The 21,713-nt window shown below is 39.6% G+C and overlaps 1 protein-coding gene and 1 pseudogene across 1 annotated transcript in view; both read right to left on the bottom strand.

The window, feature by feature from the left end:
* Positions 1 to 345: 345 nt before the first annotated feature.
* On the bottom strand, positions 346 to 2,949 carry LOC129392454 (40S ribosomal protein S6-like; annotated as a pseudogene).
* A 9-nt stretch (positions 2,950 to 2,958) lies between these two features.
* Positions 2,959 to 21,713, bottom strand: part of SERAC1 (serine active site containing 1) — an 85,623-nt gene continuing 66,868 nt past the window's right edge. Inside the window, exons 11-17 of the mRNA XM_024122483.3 lie at positions 17,629 to 17,779; positions 15,956 to 16,097; positions 14,816 to 14,910; positions 13,392 to 13,489; positions 12,020 to 12,202; positions 10,715 to 10,858; positions 2,959 to 9,019 (exon numbers count right to left, since the gene is read on the bottom strand). Coding sequence (XP_023978251.1) covers positions 8,883 to 9,019; positions 10,715 to 10,858; positions 12,020 to 12,202; positions 13,392 to 13,489; positions 14,816 to 14,910; positions 15,956 to 16,097; positions 17,629 to 17,779 — 950 coding nt within the window. The 3' untranslated portion in view covers positions 2,959 to 8,882. The remainder of the gene's footprint in view (positions 9,020 to 10,714; positions 10,859 to 12,019; positions 12,203 to 13,391; positions 13,490 to 14,815; positions 14,911 to 15,955; positions 16,098 to 17,628; positions 17,780 to 21,713) is intronic.

Below are 21,713 nucleotides of genomic sequence, written 5' to 3'. Positions count from 1 at the left end.
ACTGCACCACCAGGGAAGCCCTCTTTTCTTTTTTTGATAAGAACATTTAAGTTTTATACTCCACTAATTTCAATTATACAATAGAATATAGTGTTATCAACAATAGCCACCATTTCACCATGTTTTACATTAGATCCTCAGACCTTATTCAACTTTAAAGTCTTTGTACCCTTTTATGAACCTCTCCCCATTTCCCATCCCGCCCCTCACCCAGGCCCTGGCAACCACTCTATGTGTTTGACATTTTTTTTTTCCAGATTCCACATATAAGTGATACTATGCAGTATTTGTCTTTCTCTGTCTGGCTTATTTCACTTAGCACAATGCTCTCAAGGTCCAACCATGTTGCAAATGGCAGGGTTTCCTTCTTTCTCATGGCTGAATAATATTCCACTGTATGTATATACTACACCTTCTTTATCCCTTCATCCATTGATGGACACTTAGGTTCCATACGTTGGCTATTGTGAATAATGTAGCAATGAACATGGGAGTGCAGATATCTGTTCAATATCTTGTTTGCATTTCCTTTGGATATATACCTAGAAGTGGGATTGCTGAATCACATGGTAGTTCTTTTTTTAATTTTTTGAGGAACCTCCATACTGGTTTCCATAGTGGCTGCAACAATTTACATTCCCACCAACAGTGTGCAGGGTTCCCTTTTTTCTACATCCTTACCAACACTTGATATCCTTTGTCTTTTTTTTTTTTTTTTTTTTTTGCGGTATGCGGGCCTCTCAATGTTGTGGCCTCTCCCGTTGCGGAGCACAGGCTCCGGAAGTGCAGGCTCAGCGGCCATGGCTCACGGGCCTAGCCACTCCGCGGCACGTGGGATCTTCCCAGACCAGGGCATGAACCCGTGTCCCCTGCATCGGCAGGCAGACTCTCAACCACTGCACCACCAGGGAAGCCCTCCTTTGTCTTTTTGATGATTACCATTCTAACAGATGTATTGGGGTATCTCATTGTGGTTTTGATTTGCATTTCCCTGATGATTAGTGATGTTAAGCACTTTTTCATGTACCTGTTGGCCATTGTATATCTTGTTTGGAAAAGTATTCAGTTCCTCTGCCCATTTTTAAATCATGTTGTTTGATTTTTGCTATTGAGTTGAATGAGTTCATATTTTTAAAATATTAACCCCTTATCAAATATAAGATTTGCAAATATTTTCTCCCGTTCTGTAGGTTGCCTTTTCATTTTGTTGATGGTTTCTTTTGCTGTGCAGAAGCTTTTTAGTTTGATGTAGTCTTACTTGTTTATTTTTGTTTTTGTTACCTTTGTTTATACGGTCAAATCTAAAAAATCATTGCCAAGACTGGTGTCAAGGGGCTTACCTTTGTTACCTTCTAGGACTTTTATGGTTTCAGGTCTTAAGTTCAAGTCTTTAATCCATTTTCAGTTGATTTTTATGTATGGTGTAAGATAGTGGTCCAGTTTTATTCTTTTGCATGTGGCTGTCCAGTTTTCCCAACCTTCCTTTTCCCACTGTGTATTCTTTGCTCCTTTGTCATAAATTAATTGACCATATGTGCATGAGTTTGTTTCTGTGCTCTATATTGTTCCATTGATCTATTGTCTGTTTTTATGCCAAACCATAGTGTTTTGATTACTATAGCTTTGAAATGTAGTTTGAAATCAGGAAGAGTGATGCCTCCAGCTTTTTCTTTTTCAAAATTGCTATGGCTATTCAGGGTCTTTTGTGGTTCCATACAATTTTTTTCTGATGTCTGATCTTACTTATTCGTTACTCCTAGAACATTGCATTTTTGACTGGACTCAAGACTTAAGAGGTCAAAACTCTCAGACACATCAGCCTCCATCTCTCGGCAATCTGTTCCTGGTGTTTTGCTTTGGCTTCCTTCATTCTCTTGGCCAAAGGCATAGCATATTCTGCAGCCTCTTCCTTATTTTCCTTAGTACACTGTTTCTTCAGAGCAATACACCAATGTGTGTGTTGCACAACATGTGGAGGAACAAGACACTGAATCTTGGGTGCTTTGGTCCCAGGTTTCTCACCTTCTTTGTTTAAGGGCTTTCTCTCAACATATGGGCAAATGCTATCTTCTTTAGAGAGACTGAAAAGTTTCTGGATTCCACCAACTCTTTTGGGCCCCAGGTGACAAGGCACAGTAGCATTAATGAGTCCAGGAATATCCTTCTCCCCATTTTTTTATGATGACCAAATTGAGAACACTCAGATTGACAACTGCAGTGCAACCCTGTACAGATCTGTGCTTTCTTTCTCCAGTCCTCCTAGATCTGTAATAGGAATGCCTCTTACTTAGTAGCAGGCAGACATGGCCATGGGTCATTGTATGATGGGGTTACATCCTGATAAATCCATCGTAAATTGAAAATATTGTAATTTGAAAATGCATTTAAAACACCTAACCTGCTGAAAATCATAGCTTAGCCTAGCCTACCTTAAATGTGCTCACAACACTTACATTAGCCTACAGTTGGGCAAAATCATCTAACACAAAGCCTATGTTATAATAATGTGTTGAATATCTCATGTAATTTATGGAATACTAAAAGTAAAAAACAGAATGATTGTATGGGTACAGAACGGTTTTAAGTGTATCAGTTGTTTACCCTTGTGATCACGTGGCTGATAAGAGAGTATCGTACCATATATTGGTAGCCCAAGAAAAGATCAAAATTTGGAGTGGTTTCTACTGAATGCACACCACTTTCGCACCATCATAAAATTGAGAAACCATTAAGTTGAACCATTGTGAGTCGGGGACCATCTGTATTTACATTTACTAGTGAGATTTATGCTTTCATGTTTTCCTGTTACTAAATAGTGTCCTTTCATTTCAGCATGAAGAAGTCCCTTTAACATTCCTCGTAAGTCTGGTCTGGTAGTGATGAACTCCTTCAGCTTTTGCTTGTCTGAAAAACTCCATCCCTTCTTCCACTCTGAAGACAACTTTGCCAGGTAGAGTATTCTTGGTTTCTTTCAGCACTTGTAATATACTGTGTCACTCCTCTCTGGCCTGCAAAAGTTCTGCAGAATATCTGCTGGTAGTCTTATGGGGTTCTCTTGTAAATAACAAGTTTTTCTCTTGCTGCTTTTAAGATTCTCTCCTTGTTTTGACAGTTTAATTATAATGTGTCTCAGTGTGGGGCTCTTTTTTTTTTTTTTTGGCCCTGCCGTGCAGCTTGTGGCATCTTAGTTCCCTAACCAGGGATGGAACCTGTGCCCCATGCAGTGGAAGCACGGAGTCTTAACCACTGGACTGCCAGGGAATTCCCTGGGGCTTTGTATTTTTGTTTTTCTAAAAATTTTTATTGGAGTATAGTTGATTTACAATGTTGTGTTAGTTTCCAGTGTACAGCAAAGTTTGTGGGGCTCTTTGAATTCATCTTATTTGGAACCCTTTGGGATTCCTGCTTAGGAAAGATTTTACCCTTTATTTCCTTGAATAAGCTTTCTGACCTTTTTTTCTCTCTTCTCCTTCTGGAACCTCTATAATGCAAGTATCAAGTCTGCTTGATGGTATCCCATAGGTCCCTTAAGCTATCTTCACTCTTTTTCATTCTTTTTTTTTTTTGTTCTCTGGATGCATTCCACTGCCCTCTTTTTGAGTTTGCTGATCCTTTCTTCCCCATGATCTGGTCTGCCATTGAACCCCTCTATTACATTTTTCAGTTCAGTATTCTTCAGCTCTGATTTCTGATTGATTCTTTCTTATATTTTCTATGTTTGGGCTGAAATTCTCATGTTATTCATGCATTACTCTCCTGACCATGGTGAGCATCTTTATGACCAATATTTGGAACTTATTTATCTCCATTTCATTAAGGTTTTTGGAGTTTCATCTTATTCTTTTGTTTGCAACATATTCCTCTGTTTCTTCATTTTCCTTGATTCTCTGTGTTGGCTTCTGTGCATTAGATAAAATAGCCACCTCTCCCAGTCTTTTTTTTGGGGGTGGGGGTCTTCATTACATGCAGGCTTTCTCTAGTTGTGGTGATCAGGGGCTACTCTTCGTTGCAGTGCACGGGCTTCTCATTGCAGTGGCTTCTCTTGTTGTGGAGCATGGGCTCTAGGCACGCAGGCTTCAGTAGTTGCAGCATGTGGGCTTCAGTAGTTGCAGCGTGTGGGCTCTAGGGTGCATGGGCTTCAGTAGTGTGGCACGCGGGCCCTAGAGCGCATGGGCTTCAGTAGTTGCGGCGCATGGGCTCAGTAGTTGTGGCATGCGGGCTCTAGGGCACGGGATCAGTAGTTGCGGCACACAGGCTCAGTAGTTGTGGCATGTGGGCCCTAGAGCACGTGGACTCTAGGGTGCGCGGGCTCAGTAGTTGCGGCACGCAGGCTCAGTAGTTGTGGCTCGCGGGCTCTAGAGCGCAGGCTCAGTAGTTGTGGCGCACGGGCTTACTTGCTCTGCGGCATGTGGGATCTTCCCAGACCAGGGATTGAACCCGTGTCCTCTGCATTGGCAGGCGGATTCTTAACCACTGCGCCACCAGGGAAGTCCCCAGTCTTGACAGAGTGGCCTCGGGTAGGAAAAGGATTCAGTCCATCAAGCTCTTGGTTATCTCTCAAACTCTGTGACTGTCTGAACCGCCTTCTTTGTTCTTAGTGGCTCCTGGGAGTTGAGGTTCTGCTAAGACCTCTCAGTGTTCCAAAGGGAACATTCTCAGGCAGTACCTAGATGCAGGCTGATTGGAAACTGGACCCTCAGGAAGCAGCTTTTCAAGTATACAAATAGACCCTTCCAGGGAAAGACTGGAAAGTGGTTGTTTCTGTCTGCTCCGTCTGTGCTGAGCAACAGGGGGATGGAACTGTTTCTTTGTACAGTCCTGTGGGATCCACAAACACAAGGCTTACTGGCCAGCAGAGGCAAGTAATCGAGAGGTGCACTCCCTGGGTAACAGCCACAAAAGCCAGGGCGCCAGAGATGTGTCGAAGCTCCTTCCAGGAAGACACCAGCAACCTCGAGTGGGCAAGAGGGAGAATGCAGAGACAGAACCACCAGCCTCCCTGGTCCCCAGGGAAGATCACAGTCATCCTCTAGATGTGTGCTAAATTAGAAGCCTAACCCTCAGGCCGCAGCTTTTCAGATAAGCAAATGGGCATCTTTCAGGAAAAGGCTGGGAGATGGGCATTTCTGTCTGCTGCCCTTGTGCTGAGCCCTGGGGGGAGAGCCACTGTGAGTCCTTGCAAGCCCATTTAGAACTGTTTCTTTCTTTGCTATAGTCTTGTGGGTCTTGTGGATGCAGGCCCTGTTGGCTTTCAAAGCTAGGTGTTTTGTGGGGGTGGGGGGCGGTCCATCCTTCAGGTGGAAGACTTGAAAGTTGGGGCACTGGATGTTGGGCCCAAGCCCTTCACTCCTCAGGCAGAAGCTGGGAGTTGTGTGTTCCCTCCTGATTGTATCTCACTGTGCCAAGGGTGAGATTTATGGTGACAGTGTGTCTCAGTCTTTCTTATCCATTTCAACATGGGCATTTTCTCATTCACCCAATGTGTAAAAGAGTTGCTCAGCTAGTTTCTGAATTTTTCTCTGAGGGAACTGTTCCGTGTGTAGCTGTAAATTTGGTGTCTGTGGAGCAGGCGAGTTCAGGAGCCTCCTATGTCACCATCCTGGTCCAGAACTCTCAAAAATGTTTTAATCTGGTAATCCCAGATGTCAAAATATTCTAAAACCTATCTAGATGTATACATACCCAATGCTTTTTATGCTCAGAGATTACATTCATATCCAGCACTCTCTGATGATCCTAGGAATCAGTGCTTATTCAGCTTTTATTATAAATTAGCTTTAACAATCCTAAAATAGTTTGGATTAAATTAAAAATCAAAGGTTCTAGTAAGCTTAGTGTTTCCAAACTTTGGAACCAGGTGTTGAATTCCATGACACTGTTTCTAAACTCCAAGGCCAAGCTAAAAGCGGATTAAGAACTGGAATTTTTACAAGAATGGCTTTTTCTAAATTTGGAAACTTCTTGGATATTAAACTGCCTTTTTATGTCTTCTGCTTTATTAAGGCAATTTATAATTATACAATAAATTTCTAATAGATGTTAAGTGATTAGCTTTGGGGAGTGTTCAACATCTAATATAAGGGCACAATCAGTTGTACTGAGTACATTAAAATGCATTTATTGAGCATGTCTAAATTTTTTTCACGGACATAATTTTTATACCAAATGTCAATAAAAGCCAAACCATACATTAACATATTTAATATTACAAAGAGATGAAAATTCAGGAGGGTATGCCTAAAAGTCAAATTTTAGGAATTAGAAATAATTTGAGGGGCACTGTAAATTATGAGCCAAGCTCAAAAGAGATATGCACGTCACTCTGTGACTGTGCTGTCTTTCTCAACAACAGGAAACCAGTGCTGGCATCCACTACCATGGGCACCCCGACCTGAGCAGAGGGCCACGTCCTCCACCATATTATGCCTGTTGCTGTGACCTTGGGTGCATGGTTGAGATGGAGTCAAGAAAGGCCTCGTGATCCTCCGTTTGTAGTCTGACTCTCTCTATGGTGACATTTAAACACTGGAGTAAAGGGGGGACTCAGTGCCCTTAACTTTTAGGATTGACAATGTAATCAGAAAGAAGTAAAGGGCTTATAGATAAGGATAATTAATTTTTCATCTGAATTTTATTTACAGCTTGCTTTCAGTAGTCTGCTAACACCTGTATTCTGTTTATTTCCTTCCTGGATAGATCATTTAAAGAGACTTTTCCCATGAGGGGAAAGGTAATAGGAAGCTTCATTTGAAATTTTTTCCAGAAAGGATATTTAAACAAGGCTGATTGAACTAGGAGAACCATTTTACTGATGGTCTAAGTTTAAAACTATTTCAAATGTATGTTTTCATACTTTGTGTTCTTAGAGTTTTTCAGGTGATGATTATTTTTAAAACATTATTGACTTAAATCTTACAAGACTGATGAAGTGAATCTGTATACATCATATCCATTTCATAAACAGAATGAACAGAAATGGTAAGTGACTTGCCTGAAAAGCTCCAGTCATTCAGAAGTACACTGGTTCTCTCTTCCAGACCTTATTTTTAAAGCACAGCTATAATGGCTATATTGAGATTTTACAAAGTGGGGGTTCATTTCATTACTCTAAGTTAATGAACAGATGTTCCAGCCATGGTTCATCTGCCATGGTTCATGGAAAACAGAAAAAGAAAACAAACCAAGCCTATCTACACCCCTCTCCCCACGTGATCCCATTAGCTAGGGTTTATTGTTGATAGCTAACTAGCACACTCTATAGCTACATAACAAAACAGGTAGTTAAGTCACTTGTTAGGTTTTTGCATAATTAAACAATTAGATGTTGTTAAGTTTCACTGATGCCCCCAGTTTACCTTCAGAGGCTGTACTCCTTTTAGCTTTGACTATCCCATTCTACAAATGTCCATCATTTTCAAAATGGTAGACATAAGCTTAACATGACCCAGCAATTCCATTCCTAGTATATACCCAAGAGAATGGAAAACATGTCCACACAAAAACTTGTACATGAATGTTAACAGCAGCATTATTCATAACAGCCCCAACATTGAAAGAACCTAAATGTCCCTCAACTGATGACTAGATAAACAAATGTGGTACATCCATACAATGGAATATTATTTGGCCATAAAAAGGAACGAAGTCCTACTACATGTATACATGCTACACCATGGATGAACCTTCAAAACATTATACTAAGAGAAAGAAGCCAGACACAGAAGGCCACGTATTGTAAATTTTTAAAAACTTGTCATTTATATGAAATGTCCATAATAGGCAAATCCATAGAGACAGAAAGAAGATTAGTGTTTACCAGGGGCTGGGGGAGAGGAGAGGAGGAGTGATTGCTAATGGGTGTGGGGTTATCTGGAGGGATGATGAAATGTTCTGAAATTAGATAGTGGTTATGGTTGCACAACTCTGTAAACACACTAAAAATCAATGAGCTGTGCATTTAAAAGGGTGAATTTTATGGTATGTGAATTATATCTCAATAATGCTGTTATTTTTTTTAAAAGTCATCACTATGATTTCCTATTTCTCACATGCTGGAGACCAATTAATACCATTTCCTAATGAGCAAGAAATAATGGTATACTTTATTTAGCTAAAAAGAATCAGAATCTTGATATCAAGTATTGCTAATATATATATATAATGGCTTAGAATAGTTTTATTTCACACTCTGATCAATAATGGATTTATTATTCTTATCTGGGAAAAATTAAAAGTATAGGTAGCTATAGTCTGGAAAGAATTATTATAGGCTAGAAATTTTTTAAAAAGAGAAATATTTGTTCTCAGCAATATGAAAATAAAAACTTATAAGGAAATGACCCATGGATGACAAGCCGTGTAACAAAGTTAACATTTTACACAAAGGTTTACTCTGACAAGTTTTAAAAACTTACAGCACATGGAAACCCTGACCCAAAACCGAATCTTTATGTTCTAGTTCATTCTCTCTCCATTTTAGGCACCCTCCAGCAGGCATTTCTGTGATAAATTGGTGATGGCTGTCCCTTCAGAAGCCATCAGTGCTGCTCCCAACATAAGCCAGGGACAGTCCGATGACAAGAGTCACCGATCACATCCTTTAGCCATAGCAGCTTGCTCCCTATCACCAGGGACAACATTGCAAAACATAAACTGGCACATATGGAAGTTTTTTAAATCAGAAGAATCCAGTCTAGCCCTTCTTTCTGTGATTGCCACTCCTGGGTTTGTGTTTTACAGAACAATATTCTGTTGCCTGCAACATACTCCAAGCCACATTAATGCCATAATGACTACATTTGCATGATTGCATAGAGCTTAAAAAGACAGAACACCACGTTTCTTGCACTCTGTTCATGTGTGAAAACAGAAGAAGACAATTGTCAGTTTTCCAGGTCTTTGGCTAAAGTGTCACAGATGAATCGTAAGGTACGTTGGTACAAAAAAGCATCCTTTTTCTTTGGCTTACAAATGTTCAAATGGTTAACATCCACAGGAATTAGATCTCCAATGCCTAGATCTGAATAAAACAAAAATGTCAATAAAATTTAAGTAAAAATATAAGCTGCCCCCTGTCAACAGTGAGAGGCCAAATGGGTAGTTGTAAATGTGGATTTGGTTGTGATAGAGAACCTCTTTTAAGAGAGAAAGGAACTTAAAGTTTGACTGTAACTAAACTGCATTTGACTAATCATAATCACGTGAGAATGGAGTCTCAGTAGGTGTAATTATAATTTTATGCTTTTCTCATAAATTCTGTGTGTGTGCTGCCTATTTCCTAATTCAATAGTGAATAGAGCCTGAGCACTGTCACCTTCAAAACGTTTACACACTGCAGGTTATTACAAAGTTATTCCACACTTCTCTGAGCCACTTCTATTTCTAGAGCTAATATTAGAAACTTGATAATGAGCTCCCTTGCCCTGATGAAACGAATGGGAACGTCTCACATGGAATCCCTTCTATACCCGACCCTCCATGCTCACTCTACCAGGGAAGGAGATGATGTGGTGCTTGAGAGATCTGGTTGAGCTTTTGATGTTTCGGCCTAACCAAGTCCACCTAGATGGAAGTGACAGGAGGTACTAGTGAGGCCAGCCAGGTGAGGAAGTGCAGCTGGTGGTCATGAAGGAAGACAGGCCACCTGGTGACACGGAAGAAGGTGTGGACAGAATTATGACAAGGCTATGTCACTACCAGCAGCTGGTCCACAATATTAATTTTCCTTTAAGCTCCCAAAGTCATCTTAAAAAAAAAAAGGCCACTGTTGTTTGAACTCCTCAGGTTCTTCAACTACCAAACAGCAGTTCCTCACCCTATGGCATATGGCTTTAAGGTAAAGTCTCTTCAGATTCCACTATAGGATATCAAGCCTTTTTCATTTTATATAGATAATAAATAATGAAGTAGGACAAAACTTGTTATGCAGACAGAAGAACCATCTGGCAGGCACTCCAGATACGCATCATGCCTGGCTGCCAGGAGCTCTCAGTAATGGCAGAGTGCTACCAGGACAGCACCTGACCCAGCCCCCAAAGTGATCAGAAAAGGGTCTGACAAGCAAACTAAAGAGTTAGCCAGGTTGAGGGGAAAGCATTTCAGGGAGTGAAATGTATGGGCTATTTACTATGCTCAGAGTAACACAGGAGGCTATAAGGAGAACTGAGATTTGGGCCCTGCCCTCAAAGAGCCTACAGTAGACTACAGTGCTCTACGGTAGCAGGTACTGGTCATTTCCCTCAGTCCCAGGATTAGGAAGACACTGAACTTTAACACTAGTTTTTTCCTTCAAAATCTTTGTTGCTTGAATATTCCCCATGTATCTTCCAGTTATTTACTAAGCTTCCACACCTCTAGTTGATTTTTTTAAGGTTCCTGCAGGCGGCTCTCAATCTGTTACATGAAATGCTCCTTTTAATCTAGCTGATAGAAAAGCTCTGTATTCTTACCTTAATGCAGCAGCTTTCACTGTTGAGAGCTAAGGCAGAGTTAGCCAGTTAACCTTTGCTGTCTAATCAGTTAAATAAAAGGAGGGAAGGGGAATGCCAAGGTTAAAGGTTTGCAGGGAAGTTTTAATCTATGGCTTAAAAGAATAACAGAATCTAAATCTTCATAAAACTGTCTCCTAAAACTGAGAAATGGATAGAAAAGTTGACGTTTATGATTACCACCAACCAGGAAACTAAGGACAAACAAGTTTCAAAAGAGTGCATACCTGCTGATTCCAGGGGCACCACGTGGAGTTTAATCATGCTACCAATGTAGGTTGGTAGTGTTTCTACGAAACTCAGCACCTGGAAGTTTTTATCTTTTGCAAACTCCAGAAAGTCATCCTGTAGTGTTTTAAGTGCAGGAGAATCTGTAAAATTATAGAGAGCGAGATTGTAACAAGATCTGTTTATCTAGTTCATAATAAAATGCATCAAGCTTCCAAATTTAGAGAGGAAATTAGGGTTCTGATTCAAGACGGTGGCTTGTTTATTTTCTCTTCTTCCTAAGAAGCCATTAAGATGAGAGGAAAGGGCTAAAACCAATCTAGAACTTAGAGGCCAGTGTCAGCGGGAGAGTTTTCTCACATTGCTGGCTGCCAAGAAGCAGTACCCAGGGCGGTTTGGTGTGTGGGACTGAGGGGTCCCCCGGTGTGCTGGCTGGCACTTCCACATCCACTCTGAAGCATAGCCTCCCATCAACAGAGCCTGTCTATAATCACAGAGCACCCATCCCCTTCCTGTCCCCCATCCTCAAGTATCAAAGGGCAACCAAGAAGCACCAGGTCTTAGAGGAAAGCCTACCACCTAAGAGAGACAGACCAGGTGAGCAAACAGAAAACCTGGGCACAGAAGACACTTTTTTTAAAAAAAACGTCTAATTAGTATCTTTAGAATGATTTCAAAAGAAAATGGATCACAGAACAAGAAAGAACTTGTGGAAGATAAAATTTGACTGCAAAAAAATCAAATTCAGCAAAAGGTTTGAAGATAAAGTCCAATTACTCTCCATAAAGCAGAACAAAGAACATATGAGCAAAAAGACAATGGTATACTAAAGCTCAAGCCAGGGGTCCCAAAATTCTGATTAACAGGTGTTCCAGAGAAAGAGAAGATGCTTATTAACCCCAAACATAGTGCCTTATAATTAATATGAATATCTGTAAAGCTCGTGTATATTTTAACAGTTGATGATCTTCCAAACTTGTGGAAAAGAGAAGTTCTTTGGTAATTTGGAATAATACTTAACGCAAAACATTATGTAACTTTAAAAATTTTAACTATTTCAGATAGTGTTAAAATTGTTATATTTCTTAAGCAGATAATGGCTTAAGAACAAAAAGGGAACGTATCAAAGAAAAATTAACCCCAAACTAAAAAGTTTCCGTGATAGTCTAAACACAATTGATGTACAAATAGTAAAATGAGGTAATACAGCCAAGTTAAAACTGTTAGTCAAAACCGTTTTCCTCCTTCTCCTGTATAACTGGTGTTAATACAATGCCAATTCCCTTTAGAAAAAAAAGTATTACCCTTGCTGAGTTCTTTGACTTCCAAAGAGGGAAAGAGAAGATAGCGAATATTAACAGAGTATTCAGCCAGGTGGGATCCATGATGAGGGACGCTATAAAAAATTATTCCTCTGGTATTGTTTATAATAGTATTCATTTCTGGCTTCTTAGAGGCTTCCAACAGCATCTTTTTGACAAGAAGACCTAGCCACAGAGAAGAAAAACAATGCATAAGCTATTTTCCTTCCCTTATTAAAAAAAAAAAAAAAAGGCAAACAAGAAATACAGAAAAATATGCTTTCTTTAAAAAAGTTTAAACAATAATTTTCTGTAATCCAACAAACAGGGTCTTAAAATATTAACACTTAGTAATGCTCCCAATCCTCTAAAATATATAGCACAAGACTACGAACAGGTAAGATTCTAGAAACTCATTTGTAAAGCAGATTTTACATCACAGGATGCACTCTCCCAGAGAAGAGAGTTACACACTGCATGTTGGGTGTCCATCAATGAAGTGCACACGCAGCAGCCAGCCTCCCCACCTACCCACAGCACCCCACTAACGACCACTCCGTTAGGACAGTACTAATATTTAAAAAACACATAGTCTCACATATCCACTGGGGAGAAAACAAAGCTGCTGTGGGAAAATGCACCTAGGAAGGCACCTTCTTTTCTGTCGCCCAACCTGGGCTTGGAGCTGATAGGGAAACACAAAGGTAACATGGATGGTAACAGTCGGTCTCTGAGGATACAAAGGGCTACATCCACCTTTCTCTCAGCAAAAAGCCCAGACTCAAGAGTCAGCAGTCCTGAGCGCTTCATCAGATGAACTAGGCCAAGGGCTGCTGAAAGGCCCTCTGCAAGGTGGATGGTGAACATTTAGCACTGGACTGGGAGTGGGTTGGGAGAAGCAGGGGTTGTGGCTTAGCAAGCAAGCACTGGGACCAAACGGGACACCTGTGATCACAGCGCCACTTCTGCAGGCTTGCGCGAGGGGTAAGCAGGCATGCAGGGGGCTGGGGCTGTGGGCACAGGAGCAGTGACGGACTCTGCGGTGGTTGGAGAAACAGAGAAGAAAGGGGGGGCCCTGGGACCAGCCAGGAATGCTCAGCTATTTACAAGTTGGGCTTACATATGCCATGGACAGCTTCTGATATTTACTCACTATCAAGCTTAGTGCTTAATGAAAGCATTAAGTTGTCAAACTCATTTTCTTTTTATATGGTTTTTTACTAGTTGTCCCCTCTTAGAAAAACAAATAGCATGGAAGGAGCCATAGCCAAAAACATTAATTTAGTGGGGAAAAGGGCTACCATTAAATAAAACAGAGAGCTCGCACGGCTGACAGCCTCACAATGCTCGCTTGGCAACAATGAAACATACTTACCTCCCATGCTATGTGATACCCAAATCATTGGCCTATCCCCAACTCCAGCAGCTCTGAGCTTTCTCAGAAGTTCGTTGCTCCTGAATGCAATGGACTTTCTGAACAAAATGAAAACAGCGGGTGTGACAGGAGGCTATTCATTCCCCCTGCCCCAATTTTGCTGTCCACTTTTTAAGGCAAGATCTTTTGTTTATTGGACCAATCCTACATGCTACATTTTGGAGTCAGGAATACCTCTATTCTCTCCGGTTGATTCCTGCAGTTGCTCGTTCCCCATTTATTGGACCAATCCTACATGCGAATATTTAAGAAACAAGCATTGTTTATTCTCTCCGGTTGATTCCTGCAGTTGCTCGTTCCCCATTTCTAACTTAGTTCAACTGGCATAGGTGGGAATATTTAAGAAACAAGCATTGTTTAGGCATCTAATACGTATTGGGCAATTTTCACGCGTCAAACTTGGGTCTTACCCCATTGCCCCCACCACTTAGGGTGTGCGTCCCTCCTCATTAGGTGGCCTGACAAGACAAGGATCAGCGGAGACCATGCTGTCCTTTGCGAGTTCACCTGTGGAGTCAGCTGTCGTTGCTGTTTAGTTCTACTTGTATTTATGTTACAAACACTAAGCTTTCATCATTTTGGTTTGTTACATAGAAACAGCACAAAGCTATTAGAATCAGACTTCAAATAAGTAATTTTCAAACTAAAAGGGAACTCTAAAGCTGTCTGGTCTGGTAGTTTTAAACTGTGTATCTGGAGAATCCTTTCTTCGAAATAAAGGTTTATGTGAGCTCCTCTGGGTGACCTGGGGAAGGAGCCCTGGGGTCTTGCCCGCCGACCCTCAGCACCATTCCTCTGGCACCTAGGTGGGGGTCATTCATATGTAACACTCAGTTTGATAACACAGATCAGACCAACTCCCTCCATTTGTAGACCAGACTTCCCAGACCAGTTTAATGACCTAAGATGGCTAGTGAGTCAAAGGCAGAATTGGCTGTAGTCTAGGTCCTGAAGCCCAGAAATCGAGCGCTCTCTCCTGTATATACAATTGGCGCATATGATGTACAAGTGACATAAGGAGCCTACGTTGCTCAGCGTCTCTCTTGGCTTCCTTTAGGTGGTATGCTTGTGAACCCAAAAGCCAAAAGCCCCATGTTTACTTCCAGGAATTAAGGAAACTTTGCTCTCAAATCCATGGTCCTTACTATGAGAATAGTTTTAAGTGAACCATGTTAGAAGCCCAACATTGACACTATATCTAAGCCTTATACAGTTTCATTATTTATAGCTAACTTCCTCTATAAGGAAGAGAAAAAAGGTTAGGTTAGTTTTCCATAAGAAAATCCTGTCTGTGGCCTCAAAGATAAAACCCCCCTCCATCCCAGAAGGCCCACTTGTGGCCTGGACCCTTCCCCCTCTGTTACCTTTCCATAGGGCACCTTGCTCTCCAGTCGCTAAGGCTGGTGTCATACTCCACAGATATAATTCGGAGAGCGGGACAGTCTCTTGCTAACCACGACTACATAAAATAAAAGGTACAAAAGGGAAGATATGAATTTCCACTGTTCCACTTATTTCCTAGCAATTGAAATTCGTAACTAAAGGACCCTTGTAATACTGACAACTAGTAAAAGACTGCATTGGAGTAAAGTGTAAAGGTGACTAGAAAAATAACTCCAGCATTTTATCTTTTTATATCTCTGCTCATAAGGAGATATTGCATAAGGTCTATGCAGGTTTCAAGAGAGTATTCTCAATTTTAATCTGCTATAGCCAAAAGCAGGGCCTGTTTTTGGAGTCTAGATCAGATTGGCTTTTTGACAGCACTTAATAGAAAGCTATGATCTCAGGACAGACAGAAGAGTGTGACGGAGGTTAGAGATTTGACCTGAGAACTCAGATACTAATTAGAGTTACAGTTCTGTCTCTGTGGACCCGAGGTTTATCGTCATCTCCATACTTCAGTGTCACCAGAGAAAGAGCGCCAATCACTCTTTCTGCCGATAAGCCCTTGTGAAGGTGGATAAGCAGCAGTGGGACAAAGCCCCAGGAACTATTTATACAAATTTACAGCATCCATTTTCACTGAGCTTTAGATACATTTCATTCAATAAATTAATGCCAAAGTTTAGGCTCTTTAGAAGAAATAATGTCAAAGAAATCCAAAGCAGAATTACTTCTTCAAAGTCTATTTTTATAATTATTAAAATCACAGAACTAGCCAGCTGTTGTTAATATATTATTTATTGAATTATATATATATATTTTTTGAATTATATTTTTAACAGAAGTGAACTATTACTGGCCCTTGCCCTTTGCCCGTTTTTTTACTTAACAGAATACTCTTTTAGAGTCATAGAATGTACCCTAAATTATACAACACAGAGTGATAAGCCCAGTTGTTCATGTAACATAAGTGTCCCTAAGGAAAAGAAAAACTGCATGGAAAAAAAAATCCCAGTAAAAAGAGAAAAGTAAGCATGTCACAATGAGGACCCTAAAGGCCCGTGACACAGCAGTGTGTCAGGATAAGGGTGGCCTACCAGAGGTAGCCGCTTCCTTACCTTGGGCCAACATGTTGTATACTTGGTTTCATCCTCGGAAACCTTTTCAGTTACATCCTGATCATTGTCCTGCTGGCGCCATGTTTTGAATGCTGCTCCCATAAGGCCATGAATAAACAGGACATCTGCTTTGATGGGCTGACTAACAGGGGAGAGAGTTTTTAAAAGAAGCAGAAAAAATGCATTATTACTTTGGTAAGAATCTACACAGCACTCTCTTTGGATGGTGCTTATTTTAGCAGGTTTATATGACATAAAATAAACTTAATTGGGCTTCCCTGGTGGCGCAGTGGTTGAGAGTCCGCCTGCCGATGCTAGGGGACACGGGTTCGTGCCCCGGTCCGGGAAGATCCCACATGCCGCGGAGCAGCTAGGCCCGTGAGCCATGGCCGCTGAGCCTGCGTGTCCGGAGCCTGTGCTCCGCAACGGGAGAGGCCACAACAGTGAGAGGCCCGCGTACCGCAAAAACAACAACAACAACAAAACTTAATTAGGGCAAACTTTATAAGCACAGGTTTGCCGAGGAGCCCTAAAGGAGTTCTGGCAAAGACATATATGTAGTGTGCTCACTGCTCTCTCTGTAAGGATGGAAACACAGCTAGGCAGGCAGACCAACCAAAATCAACTGTAATACGCTTAGTGATCAATGAAGTGACAGATGTCATAGATTACCCTCCAAAGAGTTCCATGAGAATATTATACAAATCAATAAAAGTATTTAAGAAATTAAATCATATGCTAGTGTAGTTTCAAACTCAGTATGCATGAAAAAGATTGTTTTTATCAAGGAAAATGTTTATCAGAAACAGAGCAAATGAGATTTTAAAGTAACATATTCTTTCTTTGTATATGACGTTTAAAAAAATTGCAATAGTATATTACTTGCAAGCTATTTATAATACACACCCAATTATGTAACACATATAAAATACGTTACCATATTATTTTATTTACAAATTAGAATTAACCAGGAAATCTATTTTTCAAGTTAAAAAAAAGTTCTTGCTATTTTCTGAGGTATTAAAGTGCCTGACAAAAATCTAAGAAATGTGTAATTTTTTCTTTGTGGTCCTTTCTATATTTATTGTCTTAGCAATGATACAACTGGAAATAGTGACCAGAAATAACCTTAAGAAAACAAACAAACAAACAAAGAAATAACCTTAAGAAGGAGTATGAGTCAAATTTATTACAACTTATTCCTTCCGATACATGCTTTTATAACCTCGCCTAGGCTTTCTCTAGTCCCTTGAGTTCTAGGCCCAGGCTGATTTGGTTGCCTGCATATAATAATGTCCTAGCTCCTTCTCATCCAGATCAACCTCTACAACCCTAATCAGTTAATAACTTAGATTTACATGAAAAATGTAATGAAACAAAGAAGAAATATGCATTACAGAGTTTATGTGAGACATGTTATAAAAGGTGAATGCAGCCTTCCTGAAGGTAAGCCGCTAGTATAAAATAACCCTGGTAATTTAGCTAGTTCCATACTTTCACGACAGCTTGCAATTCTTCTGAGGTTATTAGGGGCAAACTTTCAGTAAATAAGGTATTTGATTTATTTGTAAGGTATTTAACTTATATAAATTATGCAGAAAGAAGTTAGAATATTAAGCCCTCGAAGCATTACGTCCCCACAGGGACAAAGCGGCTCTACCCTGCCTTCTTACCTTGTGCGGTACTGGGGGTGCAGCACGTACACGCCGTCCTGGTACTTATCTTGCACAGTCTCTCGGTCTAGATTAGCTAGGGTTCTGGCGGCATGTGAGGCCTCCATAATGTGGTGGGACTTTATTGCTTCTACCAGTATGGAAACCCAGCCTGGTGAAAAGAACATATTCCCTAAACACCAGCACTAATCCATCTCAGACTGTTGAGAGGTTTCAGGCTGAAAATGATGGGAGGAAGGCAAACCTCAGCATCTGTCTAGGAGAAAAAGCCCGACCACCACAATTACATTCTTCCCTAAGGCCCCCTGGGTCCCACAACACAATACCATGATGTCCCCAGCCAGGTACTCCTTAGGGATCTCAACGAAGGTTAAGAGCCATTTTCTTTAGTTAGAAAATCTAACAGAAGTTGTAAGTACTAGAGATGAGGCCATGAATGGTAAGAAAATGTCATATTTTGCTTTAGCAAAAATTATTAAACTCAGTGAGTTAACACTAGTTATTTCATTCTGATTGGCAGTCATATTAGCAGCCCTTAATAATACACGAGTGAGTAGTTTCTTAATAATGAACTTGTTTGACAGACAAAAATCTTATAAAACCTGAGGTTCAGGAAGGAAAAACTCATTTTTTTAAATTGAAGTAGAGTTGATTTACAATGTTAATTTCTGAGGTATAGCACAGTGACTCAGTTATACCTACATATACATTCTTTTTCATATTCTTTTCCACTATGGTTTATCTCAGGATATTGGGTATAATTCCCTGTGCTATACAGTAGGACCTTGTTGTTTATCCATTCTAAATGTAACAGTTTGGAAAAACTATTTCTTAAAGGGAGACAAAGAAATACTTTGTGCAGTACAATTTCATTTATTTTTTATGTTTTTGTTGTTTAAAACAGTGTATTGCTTTATGAACATAAATATGTAGGCAAAGTTTATGCGTGCGCGTGCACGCACAAACACACACACAAACACACAAAGATCTAGAAAGAGGCACCAAACTATTAAAGTCACTGCCTCTTAGGAGGGAGTTGGGGTTGTGGAGGGCTCTGTATAAAGCTGGGTTTAGTTTTTGGCTGTATCTGTGTTCTCCAAAGTATTTACAATGAGAATCTATTCATGTATTATTTAATTTAAAATAAAACAAAATACGGACTTTGAGGTCAGAGAGACTTGAGCTCAAATTTCTGTCCCTTGCTTACTTGCTATGGAAACTCAGTCAAGTTACGTGGTTCATTTGACCTGAAGGAAGGTTCTAATAAATTAATCTGTATAGAAACTGCCATTTCCAAGAGCAGCAGGTGCTCAATAAAGAGCAGCTTGTCCTCATGTCATCTTCCCACTTTCTGTGGCAAAAGTGTTGAGATTCACTGTGATGATAGGAGGCCATTATTTAATAAACCAAAAGAAATTTCAGACCCAATAATTCTTTAACAATATTCTAATTTGTAATATTAGAAAATCACTCTTCAAAATCTGTTATAGAATGCTTTATAATAATTAATGTTTTAAAATTCTACCTATAGAGATATACAAGTATGTTATTGGTATGTACAAAAATATGGCTTTATTTTTAATGGGGTCACAAGAAAGGAAACACAAGAGAAAGCATGGCACAAGCCATTTCTACAGCATTTTTTAGTTGGCAAAGTATTTTTACAATGCCTGAGATGCTTCACCTAATGCTCCTTGGAAAACTTGTGTCTTTCTTAAATATTTACTGTTTTGTAATTACATAACTTCTGAATACATTTTAATTGTAAAAATAAACAAAAATAGCACTTAATAATGAACATCCCACTTTAGCACTCCCATCATTTCCCAATTCCCACTTATATCCTCAGAAGTAATCAAAGTTAAAAGTCTGGTGGACACCCTTCCAAACCTTTTTAAAAATTCAGTTACATACCTATAATTTATACATATACACTATAGCTCCATATGATTTTTTTTCCTAAATGGAATTATACTATTCCTACTGGCCTGTGACTTGATTTTATACTTCAGCCATGTACACAGACCAGTTACCAATAATGAAATTGAATCAGTAACTTAAAAAAACTCCCAACAAACAAAAGTCCAGGACCAGATGGCTTCACAAGTGAATTCTACCAAACATTTAGAGAAGCATTAACACCTATCCTGCTCAATCTGTTCCAAAAAATTGCAGAGGAAGGAACACTTCTGAACTCATGCAAAAAGGCCAGCATCACCCTGATACCAAAACCAGACACAGATATCACAAAAAAATAAAATTATAGACCAATATCACTGATGAACATAGAAGCAAAAATCCTCAACAAAATATTAGTAAGCTGAATTCGATGACACATTAAAAGGATCATACACCATGTATCAAGTGTGATTTATCCCAGAGATGCAAAGATGGTTCAATATCTTCAAATCTATCAGTGTGATACACCACATTAACAAACTGAAGAATAAAAACCATATGATCATCTCAAAAGATGAAGAAAAAGCTTCTGACAGAATTCAACAGCCAAGGGACTTCCCTGGTGGTGCAGTGGTTAAGAATCCACCTGCCAATGCAAGGGACGTGGGTTCGATCCCTGGTCCAGGAAGATCCCACATGCCTCAGAACAGCTAAGCCCGTGTGCCACAACTACTGAGCCTGTGCTCTAGAGCCCACAAGCCACAACTACTGAAGCCCACATGCCTAGAGCCTGTGCTCTGCAACAAGAGAAGCACCGCAATGAGAAGCCCATGTGCAACAAGACCCAACACAGCCAAAAATAAATAAAATAAATTTATTTTAAAAAATAAAATAATTCAACATCCATTTATGATAAAAACTCCAAAAAATGGGTATAGAGGGAACATACCTCAACATAATAAAGGCCATATATGACAAGTCCACATCTAACATCATACTCAATGGTGAAAAGCTGAAAGCATTTCCTCTAAGATTAGGAACAAGACAAGGATTCCCACTCTCCACTTTTATTCAACACAGTTTTGGAAGTCCTAGTCACACCAATCAGATAAGAAAAAGAAATAAAAGGAATTCATATTGGAAAGGAAGAAGTAAAACTGTCATTGTTTGCAGATGACTTGATACTTTATACATAAAAAAATCCTAAGGTGCCACCAAAAAAACTACTAGAGTTCAACAATGAATTCAATAAAGCTGCAGGATCCAAAATTAATATACAAAAATCTGTTGCATTCTATACACTAACAATGAACTGTCAGAGAAATTAAGGATTTACCACTTAACACTTACCATTTACCACTGCATCAAAAAGTATAAAATACCTAGAAATAAACCTACCTAAGGAGGTAAAATACCTGTACTTGGAAAACTATATATAAGACATTGATGAAAGAAACTGAAGATGACACATACAGATGGAAAGATATACCATCTTCATGGATTGGAAGAATTCATATTGTTTAAATGACCGTACTACCCAAGCAATCTACACATTCAATCCAATCCCTATCAAAATACCAATGGCATTTTTCACAGAACTAGATCAAATAATTTAAAAATTTGTATTGAAATACAAAAGACCCTGAATAGCCAAAACAATCTTGAGAAAAATAAACAGAGCTGGAGGAGCCATGCTCCCTGACTTCAGACTCTACTACAAAGCTACATTAATCAAAACAGTATGGTACTGGCACAAAAAGAGACATACAGATCAATGGAACAGAATAGAGAGCCCAGAAATAAACCCACACAATTATGGTCAATTAATCTACGACAAAGGAGGCAAGAATATTCAATGGAGAAAAGACAGTCTCTTCAATAAGTGGTGCTGGGAAACTGGACAGCTACATGTAAAAGGATGAAATTATAACATTTTCTTACACCATATACAAAAATAAACTCACAGTGGATTAAAGACCTAAATGTAAGACTTGAAACCATAAAACCCCTAGAAGAAAACATAGGTGTAATACTCTTTGACATAAATCATAGCAATATTTTTTTTGGACCTGTCCCCTAAGGCAAAGGAAACAAAAGCAAAAATAAACAAACAGGACCTAATTAAACTTAAAAGCTTTTGCACAGCAAAGGAAACCATCAACAAAACGAAAAGACAACCTACTGAA

Source organism: Physeter macrocephalus, chromosome 10, assembly GCF_002837175.3.
Source record: "Physeter macrocephalus isolate SW-GA chromosome 10, ASM283717v5, whole genome shotgun sequence".
NCBI classification, from domain to species: Eukaryota; Metazoa; Chordata; class Mammalia; order Artiodactyla; family Physeteridae; genus Physeter; species Physeter macrocephalus.
This window is presented reverse-complemented; position numbering and strand designations above follow the sequence as displayed.